Source organism: Salvelinus fontinalis, chromosome 37 (genome assembly GCF_029448725.1).
Source record: "Salvelinus fontinalis isolate EN_2023a chromosome 37, ASM2944872v1, whole genome shotgun sequence".
NCBI lineage: Eukaryota > Metazoa > Chordata > Actinopteri > Salmoniformes > Salmonidae > Salvelinus > Salvelinus fontinalis.
This window is the reverse complement of record NC_074701.1, coordinates 22,049,183-22,069,842: the sequence shown is the minus strand read 5'-3', so window position 1 is coordinate 22,069,842 and position 20,660 is coordinate 22,049,183. Positions and strand designations below refer to the sequence as shown.

The window sequence follows — 20,660 nt, the reverse complement described above, 5'->3', positions numbered from 1 at the left end:
AGCATGAGGATGAACTTCCCCAGACGATTTCTGACAGTTTGTGCAGAAATTCTTTGGTTGTGCAAACCCACAGTTTCATCAGTTGTCCGGTCTCAGACGATCCCGTAGGTGAACAATGCCTGATGTGGAGGTCCTGGGCTGGTGTGGTTACCTGTGGTCTGCAGTTGTGATGCCGGATGGACATACTGCCAAATTCTCTAAAAGTACATTGGAGGTGGCTTATGGTAGAGAAATTAAATTAAAATGAGCTGGAAACAGCTCTGGTAGACATGCCTGCAGTCAGCCTGCCAATTGCACGCTCCCTCAAAACTTGAGACATCTGGCACATTTTAGAGTGACCTTTTATTGTCCCCAGCACAAGGTGCACCAGTGTAGTGATTTTGCTGTTTAATCAGCTTCTTGATATGTCACACCTGTCAGGTGTATGGATTATCTTAGCAAAGGAGAAATGCTCACTAGCAGGGATGTAAACAATTTTGAGAGGAATATGCTTTTTGGGCGTACAATTTCTGAGATCTTTTATTTCAGCTGATGAAACATGGGACCAACACTTTACATGTTGTGTTTATATTTTTGTTCGGTGTAGATATGACTATACCAAAGCTGAGTTCATGACTGCTGGTAATATCTCAAATTGTACAGTCCCTTCAGAAACTATTCACACCCCTTGACTTTTTCCACATTTTGTTGTGTTACAGCCTGAATTTAAATAAATTGAGGTTTTTGGTCTCTGGCCTACACACAATACACCATAATGTTACAAATTAATACAACATTTAAAGCTAAAGTGTCTTGAGTCAATACGTATTCAACCCTTTTGTCATAGCAAGCCTAAATAAGTTCAGGAGTAAAAATGTGCTTAACAAGTCACATAATAAGTTGCATGGACTCACTCTGTGTGCAACAATAGTGTTTAACATGATTTTTGAATGAGTACCTCATCTCTGTACCCCACACATACAATTATCTTTAAGGTCCCTTAGTTGAGCAGTGAATTTCAAACACAGATTCAACCACAAAGACCAGGGAGGTTTTCCAATGTGTCTCAAAGAAAGGCACCTGTTGGTAGATGGGTAAAAAATAAAATATCCCTTTGAGAACGGTGAAGTTATTAATTACACTTTGGATGGTGTATCAATTCACCCAGTACAAAACAAAGATGCAGGTGTCCTTCCTAACTCAGTTGCTGGAGAGGAAAGAAACCGCTCAGGGATTTCACCATGAGGTCAATAATGGTGACTTTAAAATAGTTACAGAGTTTAATGGCTGTGGAGAGAACTGAGGATGGATCAACAACATTGTAGTTACTCCACAATATTAACCTAATTGACTAATTGAGGGGAAAGAAGGACGCCTGTACAGAGGCTTCCTTCTTGTGTGCAACAAGGCAGTAAAGTAATACTGTAAAAGAATATGTGGCAAAAAAAATGTGGCAAAGCAATTCACTTTTTGTCCTGAATAGAAAGTTGTACGTTTGGGGCAAATCCAATTCAACACATTACTGAGTACCATTCTCCATATTTTCAAGCATAGTGGTGGCTGCATCATGTTGCGGATATGATTGTAATCATTAAGATGCACTATGCAGAAATCGCTCCGCCATTTCCTGGTTGCTAAAATTCTAATAGTTCACCTAAGTACAGTTTATGTGAAAAAAACAAGCAAGTATAGTGTGGGAATCATTATACCATCTAAATCACTGTGAAATATCTTTAACATAACCCAAAATATTGTACTTTCAGCTGATTGAAGCTGGTGTACAAATCCAAAAGTAAAAGAGGCAAAAACTAAACTGGGAAGCACAGAAATAGCGCACATACAGTAGAACAGTTCTACCGCTTCTTAGACTTGCTTTCAATGAGAATGGCAGGTCTATAAAACATGTTAATGTGGTCGGGTTGCCCAAAAAGTGACATATTGCAGCTTTAAGGACGGGAGTTTTTCAGGATAAAATAGAAACAGAATGAAGTTAAGTACAGAGCTTGAAGAATTTTGAAAGTAATAATGGGAAAATGTTGCACAATCCAGGTTTGGAAAGCTCTTAGAGACTTACCAGAAAGACTCACAGCTCAATCAAGCTAGTCGTCCTGACTAGTTTCTTATTTCATTCTCGTTGGCACCAAAAGTTTAAAAGTGTTGATAGGGGACAGAATGCGGTCGAACCATCAAATAATTGGCTTACACATTACGCTTACAGAATTTCCATGTGGGTGAGGAAATTGGAAATGTAATCAAAGCCTATTGGATGACAACTTGTTTTTAAACAGGACAGAGGAATTTATGACAGATTTTTTCCGACATAAAATAGGTACAGCAGATCCCCTTAATGTACAGGACACTTTTAAATGTGCATTTAGAGGCAATGCTATTCAATACTCATCTTTAAAATAAAAGCCATTTAGGTCAAAGGAGTTCATATTAACAAAGGAAATAGAGGGACTAACAGTACAGATAGATAGCAATACAAACTCTACCATAGAGGCACCGAATAAGTTATAGGAAAAGCAAAAATAACTGGAGAAACATATTCAAAAAAGATTAAATGTAATTCATATATTATAAAAAATAAAGTGAACTGGATGGAATATGGGGGAAAATGCACCAAATAATTTTTTCAACTTCAACATAGAAATGCTACCAAAAATAATTTACATGATTCACCAAATGTTATTTTGAAAGAGGAAGCAAAGTACTTTAAGCTTATGTTTTCATTTCAGTCTCCTCTATCTCCACTAATCAAGTTAATTGTAAGGAGTTTATATTCATTGTAAAATTAACAGCTGTACAGAAAGACTCATGTGAAGGTCAAATTACAGAGCAGGAACTTATTGATGCAATTAAAGCCTTTATGTCCGGGAAAACTCCAGGGCTGTATGGCATACCAGTTGAGGTATGTAAAACCTTTTCCGATGTACTCAGAAGACTGTTATTTGAATGTATTAACTACTCCTATAAAAAAGGGTAGATTATCAGATACTCAACAAGAAGGTGTTATTTCACTATTACTGAAACAGGACCCAGGTGGTAAATATAAAGATATCGTCCATTTAAAAATTTGCCTTCCTCTTATACTTCAGTGTCAGATATTATTCATCCTAATAAGACAGATTTTTTACATGGACGATGCATTGGAGATAATATAAGACAAGTACTGGAAACAATAGAACACTACGAAAAATGTGTGAAACCAGGCCTGGTATTCATGGCTGACTTTGAAAAGGCCTTTGATAAAGCACGACTGGAATTTATATATACATTAATGCCTGTAATATTTTATTTGGGAGAATCTCTTATAGGATGGGTTAAAGTTATGTATAGTAACCCTAGGTGTAAAATAGTAAATAATGGCTACTTCTCAAAAAGTATTAAACTGTCAAGAAGAGTTAAACAAGGTTGTCCAATATCGGCATATCTATTTATTATGGCCATCGAAATGTTAGCTATTGAAATCAGACCTAACAATAATATCAACGGGATAGAAATCCAGGGATTAAAAACAAAGGTGTCAATGTACGCTGATGATTCATGCATTTTATTAATCCACAATTTGTATCCCTCCATAGACTCATTGTCATCATCGTCGTGGTAATCATACTCGGACCAAGGCGCAGTGTAGAGTTCCACATGTTTATTAATTGAAACTCACAAAAACAATAAAGAGCAACAAAACGTGACGTTCTGTAGAGCTCACAGGCATTAACACGAAAACAAGATCCCACAAAAACCAGTGGGGAAATGGCTGCCTAAATATGATCCCCAATCAGAGACAACGATAAACAGCTGCCTCTGATTGGGAACCATACCAGGCCAACATAGAAATAAATGCACTACATCACCCACCCTAGTCACACCCCGACCTAACCAAAATAGAGAATAAAAAGGCTCTCTATGGTCAGGGCGTGACACTCATAGAGGATCTAGATAATTTTTGTAACCTCTGGATTACAACCAAATCATGTCCTATATTACGTATTGGATCACAAAAACATACAACTTTTACATTACCGTGTAGTTTACCAATAAAATGGCCTGATGGTGAAGTGGACATACTCGGTATTCATATCCCGGAGGAAGCGATGATCTCACTAGAATACATTTTAATAGAAAGTTAGCAAAAATAGATAAGATCTTGCTACCATGGAAAGGAAAATGCCTGTCTATTTGTGGAAAAAAATCTATTTGCTTATGTCCAGCCAGACAAAATTAAACGGGCCTATTTATATAATGAATATGAATTCGGATAGCAGACGACTAAATATTAAAGCATTAGACCTCTCACTAAAGGCTTCAGTCATACAAAATCTGTACTTACACTACCGTTCAAAAGTTTGGGGTCACTTAGAAATGTCCCTGTTTTTGAAAGGAAAGCACATTTTTTGTCCATTAAAATAACATCAAATTGATCAGAAATACAGTGTAGACATTGTTAATGTTGTAAATAACTATTGTAGCTGGAAACGGCAGATTTGTAAGTACAGTATGTAAAAAAGAACCTCACCAATGACATAATTTTCTTGCATTTTATACACAACTGCCAGATGATCTCCTGAGGGAGGAAGGCAACGTCTGTTCACCCATGAACAGGAACTGGCCATTGTCAATCTAGTGTTGGCAAATAACTGTCACAGCCTGATCTGTTTTACCTGTCCTCACTATTGTCTCCACCCCCGCCAGGTGTCGATTGTTTTCCCCAGTGTATTTATCCCTGTGTTTCCTGTCTCTCTGTGCCAGTTCGTCTTGTATGTCCAAGCCTACCAGCGGGTTTTCCCATTTTCCTGCTTTGCCTTTTCTCCTTTTTCTAGTCCTCCCGGTTTTGACCCTTGCCTGTTCTGGACTCTGTTACCTGCCTGCCTGACCATTCTGCCTGCCTTGACCTCGAGCCTGCCTGCCACTCTGTACCTCCTGGACTCTGATCTGGTTATGACCTTTTGACTGTCGACGACCATTCTCTTGCCTATTCCTTTTGGATTTATTCAACATCTTAAACTCCAACTATCTGCCTCCTGTATCTGCATTTGGGTCTCGCATAGTGTCATGATAACAAAACCATCCTACTACATCTACGAAAGAAAACCCGTACAGATCACACAACATTCCACAATATCAACCATGTCAATATGTCAACACCAACTTATGATGAAGTGCTGTACAGGGTTCAATTTGAGAGGAACAGCGTTAGAGTCAAAGACCTTTGCTAGGACTATGTGCAAGTGTCACTGTACTATACAGTGATGGGAGTAGATTGTGTCCTACTGGCACTGCATAGAATAAGACAAAGCAGTATGTGACCTAAGGTGCCCCCATTCTGGAGTGGGGGGTGGTGTCGTCTGTGGGGACACCTGCCTTGCCTGTAGCTTGTAGTTTTGACTGAATGTTGCCCACTTACTCCCCATTTCTCCTTCCGATTGAGGAATACTTTTCGGCTTGGTGGTAGGGTTAGAGGAAAATAAAGGAAAATATATATATTTTTAAATATATATAATATGGGGGATTGGAAATGATGCAGACAATTACATTGATGGAAGCAACAATCTATTTGCAATATTAAAGCTGATCCACCCCTAAAAATATATAAATAAAAAATACTCACAAATGGGCTTCTACACTGTATTGACTCAGGGGTGTGAATACTTATGTAAATAAGATACTTCTGTACTTAATTTTCAATAAATTTGCAAACACTTCTAAAATCATGTTTTCACTAAGTCATTATGGGGTATTGTGTGTATATGGGTGAGAAAAAATCTATTTAATTTTGAATTCAGGCTGTAACACAACAAAATGTGGATTAAGTCAAGGGGTATGAAAACTTTGTGAAGGCACTGTATGTGTTGAGTGCACTCTACGATGGAGAGGTGTGTTATTAGTGTTCAATATGTACACCTCAATCAGCAATATTAGAGCAATTCCTCAAAAACACAAACATCCCACTTGGCACACACTGGTTGAATCAACATTGTTTCCACGTAATTTCAATTAAATCACGTTGAACCAACATAAAATAAATGTTGAATTGACATTTGTGCCCAACCATAGGCCTACTTACTATTTAACACAATCATGCTGCACGTAGTATTCTGGTCTTCAGTCTGTGCATATGAGAAACAAAGCACAGGGCTACAGGCATAACTCACATAGTCTGTTTAGAGCAGAGGCATGTAGGCCTGGCCAGAGTGAACATCATCTGTTATTTACTATCCTGCCTTAGCTGAGCTGGCTGCACCAGTGTTTTATACTGCAGTCTAATACGCACAAATACAGTCTGTGACGGCTGGACATGAAACAGGCAGAGGCAGCCATTGCTAATGGACAAGTTTCTCAGAAGGGAAGGGAGACGCACAGCCACCGTGTGTAAAAATGACATGAACACAGTATATATCTCACTGTTGTGTACACACAGACTTTCCATGTAGACCTCTGAGTGAACCTGGGCCTCATTCAAACTGCCAGTAAGTTAAGAAGTTTGGCAGCAGACATTTTAAATGTATACTCTGATTCCCCTCACCGCGTTGGGTACGGTTGTTGGGGAATGAATGTAAAAGTAAACTGATTTGATAATGGCTCACTATCAAACACTTATCAAAGTTGTGCACTGTTGGTTCAATGTAATTGTTGGACACTTGAGCTTCAAAAGTGTAATGGTAGTCACCAAAGGTATATTTTCATTGGCATGTACTTGTCTGGTAGGTAAAGCAGTTGTCTATTTCAGATCCATGCTTTATTCTTCAAAATAAAGGAGAGCCGCACACTCTAGGAGCTCAGATGCAAAAATGTAATGTTCAACATTTCGACAGACAAGCTTTCTTCCTCTTCATCATCCTGATGAAGACAGCTTGTCTGTCGAAACGTTGGACATTACATTTTTACATCTGAGCTCCTAGATTGTGCGGCTCTCCTTTATTTTCAAGTGTTCCACTATGCTAACCAGCACCTCACCTAAATAGGTGTTTCTTTCCCCTCTAGACCATGCGTTATTCTTAAAATAATAACAATTACAATTCTGTATCTTACTCTAATGGCATAGCGTTGACGTAAGGACTTGATAGTTGAAGGCCCTGTTCAGTAGAAAATGTGATTTTCCTGTGTTTAATATACACTGCTCAAAAAAATAAAGGGAACACTTTAACAACACAATGTAACTCCAAGTCAATCACACTTCTGTGAAATCAAACTGTCCACTTAGGAAGCAACACTGATTGACAATAAATTCCACATGCTGGAATAGACAAAAGGTAGAAATTATATGCAATTAGCAAGACACCCCCAATAAAGGAGTGGTTCTGCAGGTGGTGACCACAGACCACTTCTCAATTCCTATGCTTCCTGGCTGATGTTTTGGTCACTTTTGAATGCTGGCGGTGCTTTCACTCTAGTGGTAGCATGAGATGGAGTCTACAACCCACACAAGTGGCTCAGGTAGTGCAGCTCATCCAGGATGGCACATCAATGCGAGCTGTGGCAAGAAGGTTTGCTGTGTCTGTCAGTGTAGTGTCCAGAGCGTGGAGGCGCTACCAGGAGACAGGCCAGTACATCAGGAGACGTGGAGGAGGCCGTAGGAGGGCAACAACCCAGCAGCAGGACCGCTACCTCCGCCTTTGTGCAAGGAGGAGCACTGCCAGAGCCCTGCAAAATGACCTCCAGCAGGTCACAAATGTGCATGTGTCTGCTCAAACGGTCAGAAACAGACTCCATGAGGGTGGTATGAGGGCCCGACGTCCACAGGTGGGGGTTGTGCTTACAGCCCAACACCGTGCAGGATGTTTGGCATTTGCCAGAGAACACCAAGATTGGCAAATTCGCCACTGGCGCCCTGTGCTCTTCACTGATGAAAGCAGGTTCACACTGAGCACATGAGCACACGTGACAGACGTGACAGAGTCTGTATGTGAAATTTATTGTCAATCAGTGTTGCTTCCTAAGTGGACAGTTTGATTTCACAGAAGTGTGATTGACTTGGAGTTACATTGTGATGTTTAAGTGTTCCCTTTATTTTTTTGAGCAGTGTATATTTCAACACTATGAGTTTGGAATAATACTGTGAAATTGTGAAAATTATGATAATGCCCGTTTAGTTTAAGAGCTGTTTGAAAAGACCACCTGAAATTTCAGCCTGTTTTGGTGGGATGGAGTTTTGGCATGTCTGGTGACATCACAGACAGTAAATTAGTTAATAGACCAATAACAGTTCTAAACCTCTCTGCCAATAACAGCTCGTTTTCAGTTTTCCCCTCCCAACTCCCAGACAGTCCTAGAAAAATTATTGCTTGAGAATTAGTTATTTGCTAAGAAGCTATTTATGTTTCTTTTAACCATTTTAATTTAAAATAATCACTGTAAGGTACTTAATTGTTACCCAGATATGATTTGATAAAAACGGCTGCATTGGACCTTTATGTTTGGGCTGAGCTGTTCTGGAGTGCTCATACTGCCCCCTTGAGGATATGGGATCATAACACTCCACATGGTTTACTTTGCCGGTGGCGGTATTAGGTATTATATTAGGCCATATAGCTTGTTCTCCTTCTTTTTAAATAGTGAACCAACATGTTTTCAGCACTTCTATTTCCATGAGTTATCATGGCTCTCTCGTCTCTCTGCAGAAGACATATGTTTGGAACATTGAAATCTTATCGGCACGTAAGTATTGTGATATCGTATTGTGGGGTCCTTTGCAATTCCCGGCCCTAGTTACAGCCCTGCACACACACCAACCAGATCAGACAGCCATAACTCACTGCTAAGCTGAGGAGTATAGCCTGAGGTTCCCAGTGGAAGGAATGGCCCAATGGGGAGAACATATTTCACAGGAAAAGCCTATCGGTTGTAAATATTGTCATGTTTGAGGACTTGGTAATACAGCATAACACACTGTCTGACATAGTGAACTTCAATGGCTATTTATACACTAGGAGCTGAACAGTAACCAGACAAACCTGCACTTAATCCATATTGGGCCATTGGGAAAATAGCCATTACGGTAAAGCCAAAACTAAATGTGCTGAGTCAGCAGAGGCTTTATATTAACTATCATTGTTACAAAAGTAATGTACCCACATCGTAATAATTACGTATAACCTCAATCAGTTCTTAGATAGCAAAGGAAGAATTTATATTATAATGCACAAAACTTTGCCTGAAGTAACTGCAATTTTATAAACGCAAAGTCAATCTGGAAATTTTCTCAATATGTAACAAAATGGTTAACATGTGTTACAAATACACACTGTAAACATATGTTTACAAATGGCAAAACAAACACAATAACTGAATACATGAGGCTTCACTGATTGCTAACACACTTGCATTCTCTCCATTTTAGAATGTTTTAGAAACGTTCAAAGAATTTTTTTTTTAATGCAGCCATATAAATGATTTGTTTTTATACAAATAAAACACCTTTTTAATGACAATATTTATCTTGTTCTTACAGTAAGATGTTGTATGTATTGTAGTATAGGCTGTAATGCACAAGAGGGTGCTCTTGGTCAGATTCTTGCAGGAAAATCCACTTTACTGCTGTGAATCATAACTGTCATTACCCAATCTATTGCATCTCTTTGCTTCACTGCTTTGAATTATGCGTTAAGGTTTAAGGCACTTTATTTTGCTTTGTGCCTGGGCTGTCCCATACCTTGAATTATACAAGTTGCAGAAATTGAAAGAATCATCAATAATTCTGTAAAACAATATGGAATCTGGTAATGCAGAAAGTGCATTTATTCACAAAAACAAACATCATTATTGTTCACATGTAATCATAAAATGAACGTTTTCTCTGCTGAATACTATAAATACAATTTCTGCAATGTAGCAGGCTCTAAAACTAATGTTAGATACAATACTGTCCAGCAGACAATGACAAAGGAAATATTAATGGGACATCAAGCTGGCAAAAGAGGATCCTTCACTAGAACCATATTTCAACAGTCTTGAACATCAACCATAGCAGGTCCAGCTTCATTAACAGAATTTGAAAATTTAATGCTTGGGCAAAAAAGTATGTAATGTGACCTATAAATTGACAAGTCAAAGTTGTGTATACCACAGGGTAAGATTAACTCAATGTAACTAGATATTACTTCATTCGAAGGAATTAATTAGGGAATTTGAAATATTTAAAACAAAGTTATGTAGCTAGAATAGATGACATGTTCAAACATTAAAATTAATACTGCACAGCAATATTAAGAGTATACATTTGTCTATGCTGTATGTTCCTCCTTTTTCAAAGGGGCATGAGTATCAAGTCTTTCCAGATATGAGTAGCACCAGATGGGTCATTGTTTATGTATATGCACTGCTGTCTGCAAGCCCTTTGTGGGATAAAAATAGGTATTGAATTCATTTGCAATGAGTTCTCTCTCAGATAAAATCACAATTTAAGTTCAATTGCTATTCTACACATCCCTGGGGTTTGTTTTTGAAAGTAAATGAAAAGCCTCAATTCCAATATTCCTCAAGTCCAATATTCCTTCCTCTGGTAACTTAAATGGAATAATGGAAATGCATAAGCAGCTCATCACTTTTTTGTTTACAACCTAGCGAACACCTTAAACGGTCAAGTTCAATGTGAAAACCATCTTCAAATTTGATTCAAAAGAACTAAACAAATCATAACCATATGGTATCGGTCTTTTATTTTATTCTAAATATGATAGGTCAAATGGAGCCATGGAAGAAATCTGTTGATAGAAAACATCAAAATTTACTAGAAGAAGACGATTCTAGAGAGCGCAAAAAATAGCTGATTTACCACTCCTTCAAATAGGCTGACCTATTTTGTGTCACAAGACCAGGGCAGAAATACACTTCTAAGGTGGTGAAGGATACATACTGTACGTATAAGACATTAGGTAGAGTGTCATCAAGAAAATCATGAAACATTCATAAAGATTTATAGCTACAGTCTGCAACTTGGGAAGCTGCTTAATTGTTATTAAAATTCTTCATATTTACCCATTGATTATTGAAGAATATACTTATAAATGCCTCATGTCCCTAGCCCTATCCTTTAGCTGTATACCAAAACAGGTGGCAGGGACCCCGTAAAAAATTGCAGACTGTAGCTTTAAGAGATTTAAAATGACTTACATACTGTAATAAATGGACAGAATATACACTTTACAACAAGATGACATACACACAAAGCTATATAAAAGTATGACATAAAATATACATTAAGCGTCACCAAACAAGTTACATAAAAACATGCACAAGACATTCTGCAGATGGCATTTAACATATGAGAAGGTGTAGCAACAGATTTTAAACATACAAAACATTTTAAGAGAAATGTTTACTTAAAAATGGGCCCAAGGCTTGGTCAGTACAGAAACCTTTTAACCATGCAAAAAGCTTTAAAAAGTAAATGTTTTATGATCAAATGTCATTAGAAGTGAGTAATGTTTTGCCCATTGGAAATCATTAAGTAAGTAATGTAATCATATTACAAACCCTCTCTCGTTGTTATAAAGGATCGTCATCAGCCAAAGCTGTCCAAAGCTCCTCTTCTCGTGTCCAAGTCCCGTTATTCTTCCATTTTGGATTAAAAAGCACGTGTCATCAAATCAACCACTTTTGTTGTTTAATTCTTCCGTTTAATATGGTTGACCTTCTGCTGATTTGAATGCCTAAGGTATTTGTTCTATCCACCCGGCTGTCTGTGAATATAAAAAATCCTGTCTAAAAATAGCACGATGAAGTGCTTTATCTGTCACTTTAGATGAGATTAATAAAATGGCAAGAAATGACATGCCAGGATGGGTTGGCCACCCTCAGATTAGAAAATACAAAGGATGCCACTTAGATGACTGTCTCTTCTGATTTCCATCTATAAAATCTAAAAATGCAGTGTCCTCTTTCCATTTCCATTTCCACTGTCTTCCATGGTCTCTGACCCGACAACCTGATTGCACGTGCACTGAACATAAGCGTGTTACTAGTTCTTCCTTTCCAGGTAGTTCGAGGGGACCCAGCCTTTCCGAGGTCGACCTCCATCCAGGATCTGGCAGTACCACCACCCATTAGGATTCCTCTCCAGAACCTCCAGAGTTGTTCCTTCAGGGAACCCCATGGTCTCCTCATCACCATGGTAATCCGCTATGGAGACATACACCTCACGGAGGTTGTTGTGGATGAGGTGGGGTTTGGGTTTTACAGTGGAAACAGGTAGACCGTTCCTCAGAGACCCAAGGCCCAGTGATTCGGAGCTGCCCGTGCCGGGTCTGTTCCGGTTCGCCATGTTACCGTTTGTCGCTGGGCTCCGCGGGGCTGTACCGAATGAAGCGTTGCGGCGCACGGTGGGACTAGAGCGTGGGTGGTCGGTGGAGTTGAGTGACTCACCTCTCCTAAGGGAGCCGACTGGGTTTGGGCCGTCGATGATCGGCCCGGAGATGAAGACAGACTGAGGCCTGACCACCTGTTGTTGTTTCGTACCATTCCTCTGCTTATGCAAGCTGTTGAACAGGTCAAAGGGCTTGGAGAGCCCCCCCGGGGGTTTGGAGGGGATGGGAGGTGTGCTCCTCTTCAGGCTCTGGTTGATGTTGTTCAGAGCCTGGACCCTCTGCTCGTTCTTCTCCAGGCTGTTGGACTTGCTCAGGCTGCCTGGCTTGGTGGGGGTGCCATCGGACTCGGACCCAGCTGTGTCGTCCAGCTGCCTGACAGGCTCCAGGTAGTAGGTTGGAGCCCAGCCCTCAGTGTCGCCCCAGCGGACGTACCACCAGCCGCTTTCCTGCTTCTCCAGCACCTCCACTTCCACCCCGGCAGGGAAGCTCATCTCTGAGTCCTGGACCTTCTCATAGGTGTCTGTGGTGCGGTAGAAGCTGCAGCCCTCGTCTGAGTCTCCACGGCTGCCTTTAGAGTAGATGGAGGAGAGGTCAGAGGTGCTGTGGGAGGACACAGAGTCCTCAGAGGAGATGACAGAGGCTGTTTCAAAGTCTTCTCCTCTGGAGCCCTTCTTCAGCTGGCCTGTAGGCCTCAGCTGTCTCCGGAGGCTGCTGATGTCCATCTTCTCTGCACTGGAGGACTTGGCCACCTGGGGTTTAGGCCTGACCACTGGCTTAGGTTTGGTGGATGACTTGGTGGAACCCATTTTGTGTTCCTCTTTGTCCTTCTTGGACCTGGACTGCTTGGATAGATCTGGGATGGACTCTGTGGAAGCAGGTTTGGGGCTGGACTCCCCAGCCTCTGCTTTTGTTCGAGAATGGGACTGGCTTCCGTTCAGCTCCAGCTGGATATTCTTCCCTTTTCTCCTTGCCCCCAACGTGGAGTGAGAGTTTTCAGCCTTGCTAGTCTCCAACGGGGCGCTCGTCTTTGGGGAATCCGAGTCGCCACTGGATTGTGCATCAGGCTTCTCTCTGAAAGGTCTGAAGCCGTCATTCTCATAGATACACTCCTCAGGCTCCTCCTCTTCCTGCCCCACGTCCTCTGATGACTCACCCATCTTGAAGGAGGCGCTGTGGAGAGAAGAGGCCGGAGACGGCTTGGAGGACAGATGAGAGCCCTTACCTGAGGAGCCATCCTCATTCTTCCCATCCACTGAGGACCCATCTGTCCTGAGGAACTCAAACTCTGACTCCAGATCAAACCCAATTGCAGGAATGTCATATTCTGGCTCCTCGTACACAGGCCTCCCGGGAGATACAGGGGACTCGGGAGCCTCAGACCCAGGGCTGCTGGGAGGGGCGGTCTCCTCAGAGTCCTGCTTCTTGATGGGCGGGGCTGGGGGTGGGACTTTGGGACGGCTCAGAGTGCTGGTTCTGCGGTTTAGGTTGGGTTTCTTTCGTTTGTCGATGTAGGAGCAGGGAGCCCACCCCTCTTTCTCCCCGATTTGGACGTACCACCAGCCACCAGAGTTCTTCTCGATCACCTACAGGACAGAACAGAGAGAATAGATGGGGAGAAATTAACTACATGCAGTGTCTGTTCATTTCAATAATTTACCTGAACAATAAAAAAACAATTAACATGAAAAAAGCTTACCTCAGCTTTCTGACCTCCATTAAAACTAATGCCATCCGAAATGACAGACTGGAACTCTGCAATGGTGTAGTACTCTGCTTCAACAGTAGGTGGCTCTGGTGGTGAGGGTAAATTGGATCCCTGAGTGGAAAAAAATGTTCCAGCATTACGAATATTGCACAGCTGATACTGTTAACAATAGAACCGCCGGGCCGTTGAGCCTATAAGTACCCACTACGGAACCCTGAGAATGTTGCCGGGCGTCACCTTTAGCATATGGATCAGATGCATATCAACCCACAAGGTGCGCAAACATAAGCACCCTTGCTTGATAAATAATTCTTAAACAACTATAAATCATGAATTGCATGAATACATATTTGTGGAAATATAACCATGTAAATATATAAACAACAGTTATAGAGGATATTCTATGTTTTGTATAATTCTACAAAGTCCTAAAAAGCCAATTTAGAACACTTTGAGCCAATGATGCATCAACAACACTCAAACAGTCTAATAAATGCATTTCATATATGCTATCAGAGGAATAATAATTTGCTTGTGTTTATAAAGGTCTTAGGTAACATTAGAATACTAAAAAACTCTTATTTCAAAGAACATAATAGCATTTTCATTCGTTTATGTTAATCTAGGCTATAGGTAAAAACAAAAAAACACTAGGTTAAGTTCATCACAAAGAAGTCCGTTTTGGCAGGTCAAAAGAAACATTGTGGAAATAAGAAATTGTATTTAAATGAAAACAGAATAACATACTTTAAGTTTATTATGTTAGTAGTCTTTGCTTAGTAGCCAGAGCAATGCCGCTACGCAAGTGGTCATGTGCTGATGCCATGGACAACGCAGATATTCTTGGAAAAAGTTACATTTGGAAATAGAGCTGCACCTCTTGAATTTCGAGAGTTATTTGACAAACTGCAGAATATGATCTTTCTGACACTATATAGAAATCAAAACATTTTACCTGCATGTAACTCTGAAGTAAGATTTGACAAAGTGATGCTCCTTTCCATGCAACAGTCAATTACAAGCTGCGCCCATCACTACATGAACAATTTCACAGCTGATAATATCATCACTCAGACTATTGTCAATGCATTAGTCTTTTGGGTAACTCTTATGTGTGAAATTAGTTTCTATTTACAGTGCCTATGGAAAAATTCAGACCCCTTGACTTTTTCCACATTTTGTTACGTTTCAGCCTTATTCTAAAATGGATTAAATTGTTTTTTCCCCTCATCAATCTACACACAATACCCAATAATAACAAACCAAAACCAGCTTCTTTTTATAATTTTTTTTGCTAATTTATATATTTTTTAAACAACAGAAATATCACATTTACATTAGTATTCAGACATTTTGCTTCGTTGGCAGTGATTACAGCATTGAGTCTTCTTGAGTATGACGCTACAAGCTTGGCATGTATTTGGGGAGTTTCTCCCATTCTTCCCTGCAGATCCTCTCAAGTTCTGTCAGGTTAGATGGGGAGCTTTGCTGCACAGCTATTTTCAGGTCTCTAAAGAGATGTTCGGTTGGGTTCAAGTCTGGGCTCTCGCTGGGCCACTCAAGGATATTCAGAGACTGGTACCGAAACCACTCCTGCGTTGTCTTGGCTGTGTGCTTAGGGTCGTTGTCCTGTTGGAAGGTGAAGCTTCGCCCCAGTCTGAGGTCCTGAGCAGTCTGGATCAGGTTTCCATCAAGGATCTCTGTACTTTGCTCTGTTCATATTTCCCTCTATCCTGACTAGTCTCCCAGTCCCGGCAGCTGAAGACCATCCCAACAACATGATGCTGCCACCACCATGCTTCACCGTAGGGATGGTGCCAGGTTTCCTCCAGAAGTGACGCTTGGCGTTCAGGCCAAAAGAGTTCAATCATGGTTTCATCAGACCCGAGAATCTTGTTTCTCATGGTCTGAGAGTTTTTAGGTGTCTTTTGGCAAACTCAAAATGGACTGTCATGTGCCTTTTACTGAAGCGTGGATTCCTTCTGGCAACTTTACCATAAAGGCCAGATTTGTGGAGTGCTGCAGAGATGATTGTCCTTCTGGAAGGTTCTCCCATCTCCACAGAGGAACTCCAGAGCTCTGTCAAAGTGACCATCGGGTTCTTGGTCATCTCCCTGACCAAGGCCCTTCTCCCCCGATTGCTGGGGGACCTTCAATGCCTGATACCCTTACCCAATCCTGTCTCGGAGCTCTACGGACAATTCTTTCGACCTCATGGCTTGGTTTTTGCTCTGACATGCACTGTCAACTGTGGGACCTTATATAGACAGGTGTGTGCCTTTCCAAATCATGTCCAATCAATTGAATTTACCACAGGTGGACTCTAATCATGTTGTAGAAACATCTCAAGGATGATCAATAGAAACAGGATACACCTGAGCTCAATTTCGATTCTCATAGCAAAGGGTCTGAATATCTATGTAAATAAGGTATTATTGTTTTGTATTTTTTATACATTTGCAAACATTTCTAAAGAAAACACTATGAGTTCTGTTATATAGATAGCTCTGAATTCACGACATGGCAGAGGTTGAAAAGCCATAACACATACACTACTGTTAAAAAGTTTTTTTGGTCACTTAGAAATATCCTTCTTTTTGAAAGAAAAGCTAATTCTTTGTATATTAAAATAACATCATACCGATCAGAAATACAGTGTAGACATTGTTAATGTTGTAAATGACTATTCTAGCTGGAAACAGCAGATTTTTTATGGAATATCTACATAGGCGTACAGATGCCCATTATCAGCAACCATCACTCCTGTGTTCCAATGGCATATTGTGTTAGCTAATCCAAGTTTATCATTTTTAAAGGCTAATTCATCAATAGAAAACCATTTTGCAATTATGTTAGCACAGCTGAAAACTGTTGTGCTGATTAAAGATGCAATAAAACTGGCCTTCTTAAGACTAGTTTAAGTATCTGGAGCATCAGCATTTGTGGGATCGATTACAGGCTCAAAATGGCCAGAAACAAAGACCTTTCTTCTGAAACTCGTCAGTCTATTCTTGTTCTGAGAAATGAAGGCTATTCCATGCGAGAAATTGCCAAGAAACTGAAGATCTCGTACATTAAACAGTACCCGCAAAACACCAGTCTCAACGTCAACAGTGAAGATGCAGTGCTGTACATGCTGAGTGCTCTTCTCTATAAGCATGTTGAAAGTCTGTTGTTAATTCGTTTACAGAGAAATAGCATTGTATTTGGCCAAACAATATTTTTCCCAACAGTTTGCTAAGAGCTGGCAGCAAGCTTATATGTCTGCTGTTAGAACCAGTAAAGGCCGCTTTACCACTCTTGGGTAGCGGAATTACTTTGGCTTCCCTCCAGGCCTGAGGACAAATACTGTCCTCTAGGCTCAGATTAAAAATATGACAGATAGGAGTGGTTATAGAGTCAGCTACCATCCTTTCCATCTAAGTAGTCAATGCCAGGAGGTTTGTCATTATTGATCGATAACAATAATTTCCCCACCTCTCCCACACTAACTTTACAAAGTTCAAACTTGCAATGCTTTTCATTATGTTCACTGTTCGTTGTTGGCATTTCCTGCCTAAATTTGCCCACTTTGCCAATGAAATAGTCCTTAAAATATTTGCCAACATCAAATGGTTTCGTGATGAATCTGATTCGATGAAAGATGGAGTTGAATTTGTCTTTCTGCCCATAATTTAATTTAAAGTACTCCAAAGTTTTTATATCATTGATCTTGGCTTCATAATACAGTTTCTTCTTCTTTTTGTTGAATTTAGTCAAATATTTTCTCAATTTGCAGTAAGTAAGCCAGTCAGATGTGCAGCCAGACTTATTTGCCACTCATTCTGCCCCATCTCTTTCGACCATACAGTTTTTCAATTCCGATTAATCAGTATCGGCTTTTTTTGGTCCTCCAATAATCGGATTCGGCATTGAAAAATCAGAATCGGTCGACCTCTAGTCAGGACGTATATTCTTTTATTTGTAGAATCCACGATTATTTGGACAAAACACTTGAAGTTATTTTATTGTAGTTGTAACAACTGCTTGTAGGTCTCTTTTTGTTCATTTAAAAGATCCTTCATGTGTAATAGAGAGACACCACTGTCCTCAACGGTACTCCCGCCGGCTTTGGTCTTTGTCATGGTAGCTAGCAACGTAGGTTACACTGTTACTCCTCGCAGTTCCAGACAGGGCAGGTCACGGGGAAGATTGAAAACAACAAAGAGCAGGGATCTAGACAACCACAAACCCGGGACAATCTGCAGTCCTAGCCACAATGGCTAACCGCGTTGCGGGCTGTGTTAAAGGAAACCCCACTAGCTTGATATGCAGCTAGCTAGCAGCTAGGCTAGCTGCGATGCCAAATAGCTCCTCACACCCGTCCTTGGTCGGCAGGATCACTGGAAAGAGACAAGCAGTCCCAGAAACTGATGCCAACTACATCGCGGGATCCAAACTAAGAAGCTAGCTAGCTACCAATAACTTCCAATACACTTTCAAACAACAAACTTTTCAAACAAACAAAACCAAGCTCTTCCGCATTATGGGGTATTATGTGTAGATTGATGGGGATTTTTTTCTAGCAATTTGCTGCCTCCGACCGCAAGGCACTACAAAGGGAGTGCGTTTGGCCCAGTACATCACCGGGGCCAAGCTTCCTGCCATCCAGGACCTTTATACCAGGCTGTGTCAGAGGAAGGTCCTAAACATTGTCAAAGACTCCAGCCACCCTAGTCATTGACATGTGCCTTATGCTACCGCACGGCAAGTGGTACCGGAGCGCCAAGTCAAGGTCCAAGAGGCTTCTAAACAGCTTCTACCCCCAAGCCATAAGACTCCTGAACAGCTAATCAAATGGCTACCCAGACTATTTGCACCCCCCTTCTACGCTGCTTCTACTCTCTGTTGTTATTTATGCATAGTCACGTTAATAACTCTGCCTACATGTACATATTACCTCAATTACCTCGACACCGGTGCCCTCGCACATTGACTCTGTACCGGAACCCCCTGTATATAGCCCCGCTATTGTTATTTACTGCTGCTCTTTAATTACAAACTCATTATTCCACTATTGGCTTTCTAAATGAAATCAACATCTTCACACTCCTTATCATTTAGGCCTAATTTAATTTCAATTGTGAAGTAACTTGCGCAATTATCGCGATTCATCCATTTGTCATTAATTTCAGTGAGGAGAGAGATATGCATTAGTAGTTGAATGGGTACCAACATCCTACAGTGCATTCTCTTGGAGGGTTAATTTGGGAATAGGTGTGTAAGAAAAACAGTTAAAAAGGCTCTTAACCCTCCCGTTGTCTCGGCGGGTCAGAGCGACCCCGGGCAGTTCCGAGTTGATTGCCCGTGTCTGTGTGTGGGTCGGAGTGACCCCGGCAGCGTTAGCAAGGTGTATGTTGTAACCCTCCTGCCCCTGTGTGGGCGGGTCATAGTGACGTCAGAGGGGTCAGAGTGACCCCGGCGGCGTTAGCAAGGTGTATGTTGTAACCCTCCTGCCCCTGCCCCTGTGTGGGCGGGGTCATAGTGACGTCAGAGGGGTCAGAGTGACCCTCGGCAGCGTTACCTGTCGCTTCCCCCGTGTCTGTGTGGGTCAGAGAGACCCCGGCAGGCCGGGGTCACAGTGACCCAACACCACCACCTGCTGGATACTAGTAAAAGGTCCTGCCCCAAAATTGACATTCTCAACATTCCGGGCAAGGGCCTGTGTCGAATACGGCGTGTCTGCCACGAACAACGGGCCCTTGGGCCCCGTGTGAGTTTGGATATCGAATCTAAAAACGCCCCCCTACAAACTACTTTCCCTTGGTTGTGGAAATTGTGCCTTTCGGGTATGGCTGTTGTTAGACAACCTTCCCCTTGCCTCGGCGGGACAGAGTGACCACCGGCCAGCGTTCCGAGTCGATTCCCAGTGTCTGTGTGGGTTAGAGAGACCCCGGCAGCGTTTAGCAAGGTGTATGTTGTAACCCTCCTACCCCTGTCTGGGCCAGGTCACAGTGACCCGAGCCCTGTTGTAAGCCCTGCGTTATGAGTTGTTCCCCTCTGTTCCCCTCTGTGCCTCGTCCCATTCACGTGGCCACCGTAAGCAGGGCGTAGAGAGGCTACTAATATTGTCAGGAAGAAGAAGAAGAAGAAGAGGACGACGACGAGGACGACGACGAGGAGGAATACGACCCCGCCGAGCGTGAGCCCTCCGCCTATGACAGTAAGCAGGGCGTAGAGAGCCTACTAATATTGTCAGGAAGAAAAAGAAGAAGAAGAAGAAGAACAAGAACAAGAACAAGAACAACAACAACAACAACAACAAAAAGAACAAGATGAGGACGATGATGAGGACGACGACGAGGACGACGGCGACGAGGAATACGACCCCGCCGAGCGTGTTGCCTCCGCCTACGACGCCTCGCAGTCCCAGTTTCAGCGCGGCTCAGGTCCTGGAACAGATATCCTCCAGCGTCGACCAAGAAGACGAAGAAGACTACTGCGATTCCGAAGAGGAGGACGTTTCGGAAGATGAAGACGGTGAGGAATACAACCCCGAGCGCGACGCGGACGACTACGGAGACGACTCCTCTTCGGAGGAAGAGCCGGAGGAAGAGCCGGAGGAAGAGCCGGAGGGAGACGCGGCCGCTGCCCGAGAGGAGCGAGACAGAGAGCCAGACAGAGCCAGAGAG

General features: G+C 41.8%; 1 protein-coding gene across 2 annotated transcripts in view; it reads right to left on the bottom strand.

Moving 5' to 3' along the window:
• Positions 1-9,694: 9,694 nt before the first annotated feature.
• The window catches only part of LOC129836364 (SH3 and PX domain-containing protein 2A-like), a 97,043-nt gene continuing 86,077 nt past the window's right edge, over positions 9,695-20,660 (bottom strand). For both annotated transcript variants that reach the window (XM_055902419.1, XM_055902420.1), the window contains 2 exons: positions 13,981-14,100; positions 9,695-13,867 (listed from right to left, as the gene is read on the bottom strand). In XM_055902419.1, coding sequence (XP_055758394.1) covers positions 11,939-13,867; positions 13,981-14,100 — 2,049 coding nt within the window. In that variant the 3' untranslated portion in view covers positions 9,695-11,938. The remainder of the gene's footprint in view (positions 13,868-13,980; positions 14,101-20,660) is intronic.